Consider the following 15,181-nt stretch of genomic DNA (forward strand, 5'->3'; position numbering starts at 1 on the left):
AAATTAAACTTCTAATATTTACAGGCTTAATACTTATATCTGCTTTCATTAAATCCATCATTCACACAGTAGCTAGTTACTTGGCTATTACAACCAAGTATTGTCAAAAATTAAAGTAAATTATTCATTCCAATGATCCTCAGTTAAGAACAGTCAAATTATGTACAAGATTGAAAATTAAACTTCCACTATCTACAGACTTAAGACTTACATCTGCTTTCCATACATCCATCATTCACACAGTAGGTAGTTACTTGGCTATTACAAAAAATTATTGTCAAAAATTAAAGTATAATAAATTTTCATTAAAATACTCTACTGCACTTGTTGAGAAATTTATGGATGGAATAGAAGGAGTTGGCCACCAAAAATTCTTTTAAATTATGTTTAAATTGTGCCTTGTCTTAAACTAAACTCTTAATGGTTTCAAAAGTCTCTTCGGGTTTGCTGCTGGATCCTAAAATCAACTTGAGTCGATATTTCGGCGATCCAACCGGTTGCCATCTTCAGCAGAAGGAGCTTTCTCCTGAAGATGGCGACCAGTTGGATCGCCGAAATATCGACTCAAGTTGATTTTAGGATCCGGCAGCAAACCCGAAGAGACTTCCAAGACTTATTACGCCAGGAAAGCCTACGTAAACTCTTAATGGTTGCTGGTAAGTTATTGAAAATATGCGATGCTGAATACTGGACTCCTTTCTGGGCAAGGGCAAGTGATTTTAAGTCTTTATGTATATTGTTCTTACCCCTAGTATTGATACTGTGTACTAAGCAGTTAGTTGGAAAAAGAGATGTATTATTTGCAACAAACTTCATTAAGGAATAAATATACTTAGAAGTTGTGGTTAGTATGCCCAATTCTTTGAATAGGTTTCGACATGATGTTTTTGGATTTACACTACACATTACTCTCATTATATGATTCTGTACTCCAAAAATTTTTTCTTCGTTTGTGGAGTTACCCCAAAATACAGTATAATACCATATGACATAATGGAGTGAAAATAAGCAAAGTATGCCAGTTTTTTTATATCTCCTACGTCTGACATCATTCGCATTGCAAACACAGACTTGTTTAGGTTCTTTAGCCGTTTGTTGGTATATCTCTCCTAAATGAATTTATTATCAAGTTGTAATCCCAAGAGTTTTACACTCTCAACTTCTCCTATTTCCATGTCATCATATTTTATACACACACTAAAATGAAATCTCTTGGAAGTTCTGAACTGCATATAGTGGGTCTTTTCAAAGTTTAATGACAGTGAATTGGTTATGAACCACTTATTACTGTCAGTAAAAATTTGATTAGCTGCCCTTTCTAAATTTATATTTGATTTGCTATTGATTGCAATGTTTGTATCATCTACAAATAAGACAAACTTGGCATCTGGTAATGTAACAGATGACAGATAATTAATATACACAAGAAAAAGTAGTGGACCTAGTATGGAACCTTGGGGAGCACCACATGTAATTTCTTCCCAGTCAGATGATGTCTGATTGCCTACTGCTGAAGTGTTACATAATGACACTCTTTGTTTTCTATTAGTAGGATATGACTGAAACCACTTTGCAGCACTACCAGTGATGCCATAATATTTTAATTTACTTAAAAGAATACTGTGATTCATATAGTCAAAAGCCTTTGACAGGTCACAGAATATGCCAGTTGCCGCTAATTTGTTGTTTAATGAATTGAGGACATTTTCACTGTAGGTGTAAATAGCCTCCTGAACATCAGAACACTTATGAAACCCAAACTGTGACTTTGACAGTATGTTATTTTCACTAAGGCGCTTAAGTAGATGCTTGAAAATAACCTTTTCAAAGATTTTTGAAAAAGTTGGCAAAAGTGAGATCGGTCGGTAATTTGATGGCATTTCTTTGTCCCCTTTCTTGTGCAGAGGTATAACTTCAGCTTATTTAAGTCAGTCTAGGAATGGTCCTGTGATAAGTGCTTGATTACACAAATAACTTGAGATATGATTAAGCTCACATGAACACTCTTTCATTAACTTTGTTGATATGATATCATAACCACTAGAATGCTTTGATTTCGAGGACTTTATGATGGATTCTATTTCTTTGGGTGAAGTAAGTGTTAATTTCATTTTACTGAGATTTCTTGTGTGCACTGGTCTTAGATATTCCATTGCATTATTTACTGAACCTGACAACCCCATGCTTTCAGTAACAGAGACAAAATACTTGTTTAAATGGTTTGCAACACGTGTTTGTTACCAGGTTTCATTAATTTTTAGAGCTATTTGTTCCTCCTCATTTCTGGTCCTACCTGTCTCTGACTTAACTATAACCCATACTGTTTTTTATTTTATTGCTGGATGTATTTATCTTCTTCTCATAATGCAGGTGTTTAGATTTCTAGATTACCTTCTTCAATATTTTGCAGTAATTTTTGTAATGAGCTATAATGCTAATATCAAAGGTGTCCCTACATGTCAGATAGAGTTTCCTTTTTGTCTCACATGATATCTTTACCCCTTGTGTGATCCATGGTTTCTTATTAGACTTCTGCCTAATTTGAGTTACCTTCAGGGGAAAACAATTTTCAAATAAGGTGCTAACTTTATTAATGAATTTTTTGTATTTTCCATTTGTGTCTTGGATGCTGTAAACATCTATCCAATTAATTTCTTTGAACAATCTCCAAAATTTCTGTTTTCGACTGTTTTATTGGCCTTCTGTACTCAGTTCTGATAGATGTTTTACCCTGACAATTTTCAAAATTTAATATTAGGTGTTGCATATCATGGTCAGATAGCCTGTTTACTACTGGTTTTGTAATGTGGCTGAGTTGCAAGATATTATCAATGGCAGTCTTAGAACATTTGTATACCCTAGTTGGGAAATATACAATAGAAATTAAATTGAATGCCAATGTAACTGATTTCCATAACTGTTAACTGACAATGTTTATCAGGACATCTATATTAAAATCACCAGCAACCACTAGTTCTTTGTTTTTTTTTTTAATTTTAGAGGAGATAATAAATCTTCAAGACCATTTATAGACAGGTTGAAATTATATATGGCTAATGTTATATTAATGTTATATTCTATAATTATAACATTAATAATAATTATATAATACATAATGTAACATTATATATATATATATATATATATATAATATAACATTAATAATAATTAATGTTATATTCTATCTCTGTTCCACATGCTTCTAAGTGCTGCTCTAAGCAAAATTTATTAATGTCAATATTCTTAAATTTACAACTACTTTTTAACAAATGTGGCAACTCCTCCTTTCTCCATATTTTGTCTACAGAAGTAAGAGGCTAACTTACTTTAAGGTTTAACATATCTATGCCAGTGGTCACATGATGTTCAGAGAGGCAGATTATATCAACTCGGTTCGATTACTCTAATTCATCAATGCACATACGTAGTTCAGTAATTTTACTGCTGAGTCCTTGAATATATTGATGCACTAAAGGTAGTTGCCATTTCACATTTACCGCCATGAAATTGGGAGGAAATAAAATTTCTGCTGATTGCTGTAAATTTTTAACCAACAGCTGTGTTCACTGATTGAATGTGCCAGGATTATGCTGTTCGATTTCTTTATCAAACTGAAGATTTGTTTCAATCTCTACTTCTCTCAGAACTTGACTTCATTCTGTCCTACCTATCCTAAACAAGGTGCTGCTCCAACACCTATGACCACTGGTACATTACCACTCATCGCAGTGCTACCCCCCCCCCCCCCCCTACATTTCCTGCTATTAGCCCAGCCAGTTTACCCCTCCCTTTCCTGTTGAGGTGTAGGCCATGTCTAGTATAATCCCACCTACTGAGAGAATTAACAGGAACCAAACCAATATGTGACCCCACACCTGACCCAAGTAGCCATTCCAACTCCAAATTAACTCTCCCGAGAGAAGAGTTTAAATGAGGTCGGTCATAGCGCCTCAGAACAGACAAAAACTCAACACTGGAATGTCGCGTTGCTGATGCAATCTTTGCCAGGTCACACTCTATATTGTACCCAGGATCTCTGTCAATACTACTGCCAGGCCCACCCACAATAACCACGGTGTCTTCCTTGGTAAAATCTTTACAGAGTGAACCTAAATCCTCTGTCACCTGACACAGACCAGCACTACGTTTGGGACCTGGAATTCTGATCCTAACTGGTCCTGCAAAAGTTGGCCTACACCTCTGGCATGTGAAGTACCTAACAACAAAACTTTCTTTCTCTTTGCTGACTTCCCTACATTCTTATTCAATTTTCTACTGAGAGTTTGTTGTGCCCTCTCTACACCTACCTCTGTCTGAGGCTCATCAGTTTCTAACTGAAGCAACAGATCAAATTTATTCTTCACATTCACCACAAAGCTGTCTGACAAAGTTCTATTTCTGTTCCTCCTGTTACCTGTTGCCACTTCCCACCTCTCTTTACCCTTATCCCTCCTTAACCTGTTCTGATCTTCCCTAGCCTGCTGTAACTGTGCCTGAAGGGCAGCAATTTTCCCCTCCTGTTCCACTACTTTCCTATCTCTACTGCATATCCTACAGAACCACTGATGAGTCTGATCCACTTCCCCATTTCCTACGCCGCTACAGTCACCCCAATGGAAAAAACTACTGCAGCCATCACACCAAACCCCGGAGCTAACAATTCTACGGCGCGTCAGGCACTTTTTATTCATGGTAAAAATCTTACTTTAGCGAGAATAAGTCAAATTAAATTACTGAAAAACGAGAAAACAAGTTTACGAAAGATTAGGCCTAGTCTCAATCGCATGTAAACAAACTTACTTTAGTGACAGTAAGTTAGATTACCGAAAATAGAAGAAAAACACGTTCACAAAAATTAGGCCTAGTCGCAACTGTATGTAAACAAAGCTACTACCGTATGTGTAAAGTTTCCAGATACCGGAACTTAAAATTTACACTGTGTTTCGTAAAATAAGAGTTAAACAACAAAGGGATACCCTTTTCTTAACTTGCTGGAACAGAAAAGAACAATTAAATGAGTTTCTATAAGTTTTACTGCGCTAAAATGTATGCAAGAATACGATCGTAACCCTACTTTATGTTCCTTTCGCGTTTTCTAGAATAATACCTTTAATATTAAACTAGTTTCCTGAACTAAACTGAGTTTCATTACAGTCTAAATCACTTATCTGTACGGCAGCACAAAACTCACATGTCTCACCTGGTGCAGGGCTATCCGTCAGGCCTTCTGACTACGAAACTACTGTGCTTGTGAGGGTTAGGTTTGGATCGAATTGTGATGGTAATAAGTTTTGGCGTAACGTTTTTCGTTCATTACCCTCACGGGTAGGTTTAAAGTAACAACGTTTACAAAGTAGCCGACTATGCTGGTGGAGTAATAGCCCAATCAATAGCGACCAAAAGAGGTTGGGAGCATTTCGTGTAGTCGGAAATTTTTTTTCAGTGATAGGAGGGAGTGACAAAAATATTAGAATAGGACCAAAACAAGATATTCTTACTGTTGAGAGATGAGTGTGGGATGGAGATGCATTTGGACGTCACTTTTGTACGTTTTTCTTGAATAAGTCGAAAACCATGGCCTTTAGCGAAAACGAATCTCAGTACAAAATTTAGCTGCATTAAATTTCCTGCAAAGCTGTCCTGCTCATTTTTTTCCTGTAGGACTAATAGCTTGCACATAGTTTAAGGCGGCCAGCTATAACATTGCAGGTTGCATAAATTGACGGTGGTAGGGGCAGCTGAATCATCTTGCACAGTCCGCAAGGAAACACTGAGGAAAGCCTCTAGACATAATCTTCTGTTTAGTGACGTTTACTTGCACGCAATCTTTGAAATGTGCTTTTGGAAATTACCTGTGAATGTATGCTTTAATCACAGATCGTGCAGGCACATTTTTATGATGTAACTAAACGCATCGCTGTCAGCTAAGATATACATTAACTATTGACTGGGATTGGATTTTCTTCATGCCTTTGGACACTTGCACAGGACTCAATACAAAATGTGACATTACACACCTTCATTGATAGTGTTCCCAGTTATCGTGGTTGGTAGAAGCTGAATTTTTAAATCGTGATCAGAGTGAGTAATAGCAAGTAAAACAAGTTGCTAACAATGAAAATTGGCTATTTTGTACGGTTATGAATTAGATTTATCATTGGCTCCCAGAAAACATATAAAAACAGACTATGTATCTTGTAAAAACTGTACAGTATTAATGTGTCACGCGCATTCTGCTCTACTGTTATCACTGTAAAGTACGAGCACACACAAATGAATAAGCTGAAGTCTGCATGTGAATGAAATAGGCTGAGATTAGTTCATGTGAGATTTGATAGCGCAACTTTTAACTTGTAGTTAAGTCTCTTTATCTACGAAGTAAGAAAAAGGTGTCGACATTCCAATGTAGATGTACTTAGCTTTTTACAGCTTCTTTAAAAAGGAATTTTTTTTTTACTAATTCATTAATAAGAAGAATAAGTATCAGTTTCTAAGATTGATAGATAAATGACTGTCTCGGGCCATTTTACTATCTTAAGAGCTTCTCCGTCCGTTAATTTCCTTTTCTGAAACTTAAGCGATAACTTTGTTTATGGTCATACATGAATTTGCTGAAGGGACATGTCTTTTCTTTGTTGTTGATATATTTGTCCTACTGACAAGGAACTCATTGCGGGACCTTAGTTTATTCCGGCGTATACAATGTTCAAATAAATGTAATTAACATACAATAAATTTTGTGGAAATATGATGTGAAGTGCTGGCCGCTGTGGTCGAGCGGTTTTAGGCGCTTCAGTCTGGAACTGCGCGACCGCTACGGTTGCAGGTTCGAATCCTGCCTCGGACATGGATGTGTGTAATGTCCTTTGGTTAGTTAGGTTTAAGTAGTTCTACGATCTATGGGACTGATGAAGTCAGATATTAAGTCCCATAGTGCTCAGAGCCATTTGAACCATTTTATGATGTGAAGTGTGTTTTTCGACCACATCTAAGATCAGGGTCTTTTTAGCTTCCGTAAAGAATGATTTTGGTTTGCGTAAGGCGGATGTCTACCGTATTCCTTGCAATTGTATCATGTCATATACTGGCCCGACTATCAGGACTGTGTAGGACCGGTGTACTGAACATAAGCGGCACACACGCTTACAAACAGCCGAGCACATCCGCTATTGCAGAACATTGTCCTGACACCGGTCATCCTATAGAATATAACAACGCAATGATTCAGTTCCAGCTTTTGGGATAGTGCTATTTAGGAAGCTGTTGAAATTCAATTAGCAAGGAACCTTATAAATAGAGATGGTGGTTTTTCTTTGAATTCTACATGGATCCTTATCTCTCACTTACGAAAAAAAGAGGGACAGAGTTTATGCTACCTCACCTGTTGATTATTACTTTCACTGTCGATTATTTCTGAGGTCGGTTATCTTTAGTTTGTGATGGCGCTAGTGTTTACAGTGTGTATGTATGTTATGTTTATGGACTTTCTGCGCAAACCGAGGTTTTAAATTCCCTTGCACAGCGCTTACTTGCTGCAGTGCCTTGAAAATGGCAGTGTGTGCTCCTGCCGAAATATTGGCGGTTGTCGACGCCGTCACCCGGCTGCATTCCTGTAAGTTTTTTGAACAAGGAACTCCTTCAGTGAGAGATCGCAAAAGGCCGAGGATGTTTACAGCATTCGACGCCCTGCATATTGTTTACCAACCAACCACAATTTTGACTGCTAATAGGAACAAGAGGCAGGACTGAAAGTATCCATTGGCGAGCACAGTATAAAGGTACGGAGCGTAGTTTAACTGCTCAATGGTACAGGGACAGTGGTGCTGATACAGTGGAGCAATGGCATCGATAAACAAAACAAACATTTGATTATATCTACAACAACAGTTGCCGAAGTTGTCAGTTTGTCAGAAAGGAATCCAAGGAATTTCGCAGAGTGAGAAGTGGCAGATGAAATACTAGCATTTTTGCGAGATGAGGCAGTGGGATGTGTGGCGTCGCATTCGCTCCAGTGTGCGGACAGTGTACATGAGGTATACAACGATGACGATACATGCGTAACAAGTGAAAGTGATACTGAAACAGGTGTCGAGCCATATCCGTGTCGGGTGGGGAGCCACAAATGCCGTCTCCAGTGAAACGTAGTAAAGGACAATCGTTGTCCTAGGACGTGGTACTAAACATAATTACGGACATGGACGTCCATCCGCAACTTAGTAAAAAACAGTTATGAACAGATGTCGAGTAAGTGCGCAGCAGTATGACCGTGTATGATTAAGAAAAAGCTATGCATATTCAAGGGAGGACAAGAGGCACTTGTTCCGCAAACTGGTGTTTACGCTTTTCAAGGATGCTCGATACAGTTTACAATATATACACGATAGTGATCTATTACGTTAGGCACATCACACTGTGTGCTACATAGACTACAGTGACTTCAAGGGAAGCAGTGGGTGGCTGCAAAACTTCAATCAGTGCTACAGAACTGGAAGACGCAAGGTAACGAAATTTTGAATAAAGTGTCAAATTGACGATGCATAGCAGTTCCCAGGTGTCGTTAAGGAAGGTAAGATTTTGTTTGGGCAACATCTCTAGAGGTTCGCCTGGCCCATACAGCAGGGCTGTGTTTCATTCAACACAGTAACTCCCATCATAGTAGCTGGTAACTGAAACGTAGGTCCCATAATTTCATACATAGTCCCATTGATTAATGGGACCCACAATCTCGTGGGTCGGCATTTGGAGACTACTCCGCTCTGTCATTGCTGGAGCTCACCCTCAGTAACCATTACATGTCGATCCCCGTCTTTCGCTAATAGTACCACTCGTTACCCTCCCACGCGCACAAATTTCCCAACTGTTGCCAACTTCACCGGATATGTATGCACTGTAACACTAAGCACCGCATGCTTATCAGCCACCTCTTCACTCAGACATACAATCACGCACTATCTGTCGTCACAGCTACTGTGGCACCATGATAGTAGAACAGCAAGTTCTCGCTGCTTGGCCCTACTATTAGCTGTAATTCCGGTGCTAATACTCCTTGCACCTTCCAAGCATTCCAGATAATGGTCTGGCGACAGCAAGACAGGACTTAACTGCCGATCTAGCAATGGATGGATGGCTTCCCGCAAATTCGTTAATTCCATTCTCGCATCCCAGATATTGTTACCCAATGGCTGCAATAGCCTTGTCATCTTTAGTATTGCATCTAGTGCTTGATTTGTGTATGTACGGTTTCCAAATCCTGCTTCAGAGTGCTGCCTGTGAATACAGCATAATCCATGACTTCCTTAGTCAGTTGTCGAAGCATGCACGTGTTGTTCAAGACGCTGCTCTCCAGGTTCACGATCTGTGCGGAATGCCACTCTATAGTTACTTTTTTTTCCCCCTGTTAGCCATCTTGTGGCATCTGCCATTTCGTTTAATAGGCTTAAGTCACTTGCATCTGCTGTCCCAAAAATGTTTTTCGGTACTCTACGCCCAAAGGCATCTCGTTTACCCCTCTGTGGCGTGACCACAATTGAAACATCTTACATTCGACACAAACACGCTTCTACGATCCCTTAGACCCATGGAAACATCAATCATGAATCCAATGCAAGCCAAACTGCTACATGGAGGTCTTTTGGCGCCCCAGTGCACACCGTCCTAGACACTGTCAGTGCCAAGCCTCTCAGCCACGTTGCTTGACTTCTTACAACAATACTTTGTTCACCTCCTCACTCTGCTTTAACTCATAAGTATGTACGATTAGTTTCCTAATCTTATCGGCAAAATTCTCAACCGCTTCGTCATGCCTCTTGGAAGCCATTATCGGTTGCTCGTAGAAAAACTGTGCACTATTCTACTTCTTATACCTTTGATCTAACCCTTGTCTGAGTTTATTAAAAGTCTGCGCATTGCGTAACGTCTCTGTGAACAACGAAAACGACTTTTCTTCCCCTTTTAAATGTATCTTTGCTATCTTTAATAACTGTTCATCCGACCAAGCCCCTGAGATCCTCCACAAATGCCAACACATCCTCTACGAGAAAGGGAGAAATAGGGTCATTAAGAGCCAGATCCACTCCTAGAGCTGTGGCCTTCACATTTCTATTTCCTGATCTTTCTCTGCCACTTATTGTATGTGACCACTTTATCTGCCCTTAACTGAGCCGTTTGACTCACCAGCGACTGTATAGCATCATCACTGGTGAAACATTTTGTCACTGCTTCCTCCTTACTCATCTTTACGATTCAAAATTAATACCTCAAAACACCACCAACTTTTATAATTTGCTAGTAACCCAGATAAAACAGGTAGTCGGAGAGCACTTTGCCAGCCTACTTCTTCTACCTAATCAAGAGGCACAGGACTCTCTACATTGCCTGACCATGTATCCAAAACGATGACATGAAAGCAGACAACTGCTACAACACTGCACAAGGACAGAATTTCCAAGCAGACTGCACTGCGTACAATGCGTAAGTAATAACCACTCAAGTCTAGAATTTCCCTTAAACTGCGATAAGTCAACTGGTTTCTCTAGTTTCATAAAGGTAACCCTCATATAATCACGACCCCTAAACTTGGATGCCATGAATACCACCACACAAGAACAAAAAATAGCCTCACTCATCCCAAGTGAAGGCATTGCAGACTCTCACTCAGACGTCACGCTGTGGGAATAGCCCACTCTCCACTGCAATTTTAGTGACGTCAGCACTCCTGACACCAATGACAAGTGACTGCCCCACTCTGAAGGATACGGGGTAAGTGGCGTGGCCAAAGTCCCCAGTGGAAACACTGTTGACAGTAAGCAATGATTTTTATTGACTTCAGCGGCAATTTCCTCGTTGCAGTGGTAAGACTGAGTCCTGTCAGATCAACGAAGTTAAGCACTCTTTGACATTGGTAGCACTTGGATGGGTGAACCTCTGGGTCTGCCAAGCGCTGTTGGCAATCAAGGTGCACTTAGTTCTTGTGAGGCCAATTGAGGAGCTAACTGGTTTTGACGTAGCGCCTCTGGTCACGAAAGCTGAAAATAGCTGAGAGAGCGGTGTGCTAACCACACGCCGCTCCATATCAGCATTCAGTGATGCCTATCAGCTGAGGACGACACAACGTTCGGTCGATACCATTGGAGCTTATGAGGCCTGTTCGGATGGAGTTAAAGTTAGTTATAGTTTACTGACTTTCAGTACATGACGCAGTGAGGCAGCTGTAACTCTCCCCATTGCCCCTGCCTGATGTTGATGAACAGGAGGTAGCTCCCACCCACAGCTGCTGAGCTGGCGCCCTGCGTTGCTGAGGTTGGCAGTCTTTGGAGGCCGCGGCCATTAAGATCAGCAGTGGTATGTGTTTTGCTCCGATGGCGTCATACACGAGGGATAGCTTCTCGGTTCGGTACGCGGCCATCGTGACGCAAGTTGAATCTGCTGTGGATGGGCTTCAACCTGCAGCTGTTGGACAGGAGTTGGACGGCTGCTGGCGCTGTGGTGGTGAATCCCGCTAGGAACTCGGCGTTGGTGACATCAGACACAGACGGACGTCGGTAGTGCCATGGCACCATGTCTCATGAAGGAAGTGCTGCTGGCGGCAGGCATAGCATGATCTCAAACCCATGGCTGCTGTCAGCAGTGCCCAGTCATTTCGCTGTGCGACATATCGGTGGCGTCGTTGTAGTGCTACTGGTTTCCAGCAGCGAAAATTGATCCCTGCCTCACAACCCAGCCTTATTCATATGTCTCTGGCGCGCATTTGTTTCACTGAACCCATCACCTTGTCATTTCGTATGTAAGAAGAGACCTTCTCCGGTGTGGGGACATTGCCCTGCTGGCTACAGGTTATCACTGAATTCTACAGTATGCTGCTGCTTTCGGCTATCTTGGCTTGCAGTCCACTTGTGTGCCTGTTATTATGAGTCACACGTCGCCACACTGGCGGCTATCGGGTTGCAGCTGTTAACACAACACTCTACGGCAGCTTCCACACTACATCACATTACCTTTGCTAAAGACTTATAAGTTTTACTCAGATACTAGGTAATGGCGGTATAATTAGCTTAAAGTTCAGGGAGAAACATAAACTTTGAGGCTTGCCGATTGCATTTTAATTCTATCAGGAAGAGCAAAGGACTTGGAAGAGCAGTTGAATGGAGTGCCCAGTGTCTTGAAAGGAAGATATATGATGAACAACAATAAATGCAAGACAAGGGTAATGAACGTAGTCAAATTAAATATGGCGATGATAAGGGAATTGATTAGGAAAAGGTAGACTAAAAGTAGTAGATGAATTTTCCTATTTGGCAGTAAAAAGCTGATGGTGACTGATGTAGAGAGAATATAAAATCAAGACCAGCAATAGCAAGAAAAGCGTTTTTGGAAAACACGTTTTTGCTGTCATCTAATATGAATTGAAGTGTTAGGGAATCTTCTCTGAAAATATTCGTCTGGAATGTAAATTTATATGGAAGAGAAATGTGGATGATAAGCAGTTTAGACAAGAAGAGAATAGAACCTTTGCAAATGTGGCGCTACAGAAGAATGCTGAAGATTGATGAGTAGATCAAATAACTAATAAGGAGGTACTGAAATCGATTCGGGAGGAAAGAAATTTAAGGTACAACTTGACTAAAAGAAGGGATCGGTCGATAAGACACATTTTGAGACTTAAAAGGATTACCAGTTTCGTACTGGAGCGAAGTGTGGGGTAAATTTTGTTGAGGGAGACCAAGTATTGAATACGATATGCAGGTTCAAAATGATATAGGTTGCAGTGCTTGCTCGGAGTGAAGAGGCTTGCAAAGGATAGACCAGCATGGAGAGCTGCATCAAACCAGTCTTCAGACTGAATACTACCACCATAACAACGACAGCAACAACAACAACAACAACAACAACAACAACAACATATCTTTCATATACAGATGTGTGTATCAACTGGACGATTGAAAAGTGCTAAACATGCATTGATTCGAATTCCGGCAAGGTACAGAAATAACTGACAGAAAACAGTAGCAACACTGCAGTGAGCCTAGTGGAAAACAGTATAGCGGTACATCGAGTATTTTATGAGTATAGCGTTGTGTAGGAAACACTAAGACAGAATAACAAACAGTTTTTTCAGTGAACAGACACAGTCCAAGAAGTACAATTAACAAAGACATTACGCAATGAACGTTGATGCTTACCTCGCAATTTCTGAGGAAACTGACGACTGATGTGGCTGACTTTTCAACAGGCATGAGTTGATGTTTTTGGATAGGCACAGGTATTGAATTGATTATCAGTGTGATCCACATTACGACAAACTTTAATTTCTTACTGAGAAACTCACATGAGAAATTTTTACAATATGTTAGTGTATTACTTCTTTCCATGCTGCATAAAAAATGAAATTAACTCTGATACAACTTAGTTCCTGAAGGACAGATTCCCCAGAATTCAGTCCACAGTATACTATACATCACAGTTGTCAGTAGAATGAGGCTTTCAGAAACTGCAGTCACTACCACAAAACCACTTTGTCAGATTTAAATAATAGTGTAAACTTATTTCACTATCTATTCAATACCTGTTATACAGGTCAGAAAATTCAATAATTACATACGTATACAATCTAAATGGGCAGAGACTAGAGGATTCTTTCATGTGAATGATTCATATCATGATGGACCAGTTGGACCAATAAAGCACAAACATTTTGTGTGAGAATATAAAAATAATCTAATTGTTTAATATGTGGGATAATTGCACAGAAGACCTTTAAAATTTGGCATAGCAGACACTGAAAGGAAACACTCTACTACCTCACGAAAATGCCCCTAAAATGTTTTAAAAACGTTAGTCAGGGTGGGATCTAAAATTAACCTACAGTATGATACATAACACCCCTTTTATAGATTCCAAATATACGATTACATTAATAACTTCTTCCACAGAGGCAAATAAGACGTGATTCTTTCCCTGCTACAACGATGAACAGAAGTAGAAACGATATTAACATATAGTTCAATTAGAAATATTCTGTGACATGTGTATTACAACAATTTCGCAATATAATTTGTTGGAATTTTTATTCTTTTTAGTACAGAGATCTGGTGTCTGCTTCTTCAGTTGTTATATCAAACTGAAGATCAATAAAAAGCCGATTGTTTTCTCAGGGAGAAATCACTATAAAACTACAAGGTTACGAGCAATGTGAGGACCGACCAGAAACTACTATAACACTGCAAGACGTGCAGCTAACTAAGACTGGACCTTATAAAATGACTGCTGACGCCACGATTACGATTGCTGAGGAAGTTGAAGATTTGCGGGTGAGTAAGTTTTTGAAATAAAATCAAACACTGGAACTATTTGCTCATTAATTTATTCTAGTAATAGTTTTTGCTTAGGTCATCAGTGGATTATAAAAAAAAGTCGTACTATTTAAGAGTGTACAGAACCGGTGACTATTGCAAATTCAGTTTTCTGTCTTTTTCTGTACGTCAAAAAAAGCTGTTCTAAAAGGGGACACTCGACTCGCAAGTATTTATTAAAAATATAACTTTTTATATAATCTGACGGTAGTATGTCACTAGTCTAAATTCGTCTTGAGGATAAATTAATGTGCCTATGAAAATGCTACTTGATTGCAGCTGATAATTTTCATCCTAAAACGATTTTAAAAATTATTGCTTGAATACATTAGTTTCAGATTCAGAAAAAAACTTTGGTATGCAATAATCTCTCTCAAGCCTTTGGTGTCAAGTACTTACGACACCTTTATATATTCCAGACATTATATCAGTACGGGGGCGATCTACAATGGAGTAAACTCTGAAGATACTTCCAAGCGCCAAGATCGCTAGTAAAGCATATTTTAGATATAGATACCCGTTTTAAACTAGTCTATATTGCCATCTTCGGACATGCAATAATGTAGAACCGAACTTGAGAAGGTGAACAGTTAACCAGCATGATAAAACAATGTTCACAAACATTTCCATTTACTACAATGTATGAAAAATAACATACCTTATGCGTTTTTTCCTCAGTACTGTAAGCTGTGTTACACCATGTATGTTTGTCAATATCACGAAATTCAATGGAAATCGGCATCTCAGACATAAGACTATGTGCAAAGATTATGCTAATGCGCTGATTATGAGTGCTCATGCATATCAACAGCTGACAACTGACTGAGAAACAG

General features: G+C 39.4%; 1 protein-coding gene across 1 annotated transcript in view; it reads left to right on the forward strand.

The window, feature by feature from the left end:
- The window catches only part of LOC126262874 (uncharacterized), an 81,439-nt gene that overhangs the window by 6,388 nt on the left and 59,870 nt on the right, over positions 1-15,181 (forward strand). Inside the window, exon 2 of the mRNA XM_049959743.1 lies at positions 14,151-14,306. Within this exon, the coding sequence (XP_049815700.1) occupies positions 14,151-14,306 (156 nt within the window). The remainder of the gene's footprint in view (positions 1-14,150; positions 14,307-15,181) is intronic.

This window comes from Schistocerca nitens, chromosome 6 (assembly GCF_023898315.1).
Source record: "Schistocerca nitens isolate TAMUIC-IGC-003100 chromosome 6, iqSchNite1.1, whole genome shotgun sequence".
Classification (NCBI taxonomy): Eukaryota; Metazoa; Arthropoda; class Insecta; order Orthoptera; family Acrididae; genus Schistocerca; species Schistocerca nitens.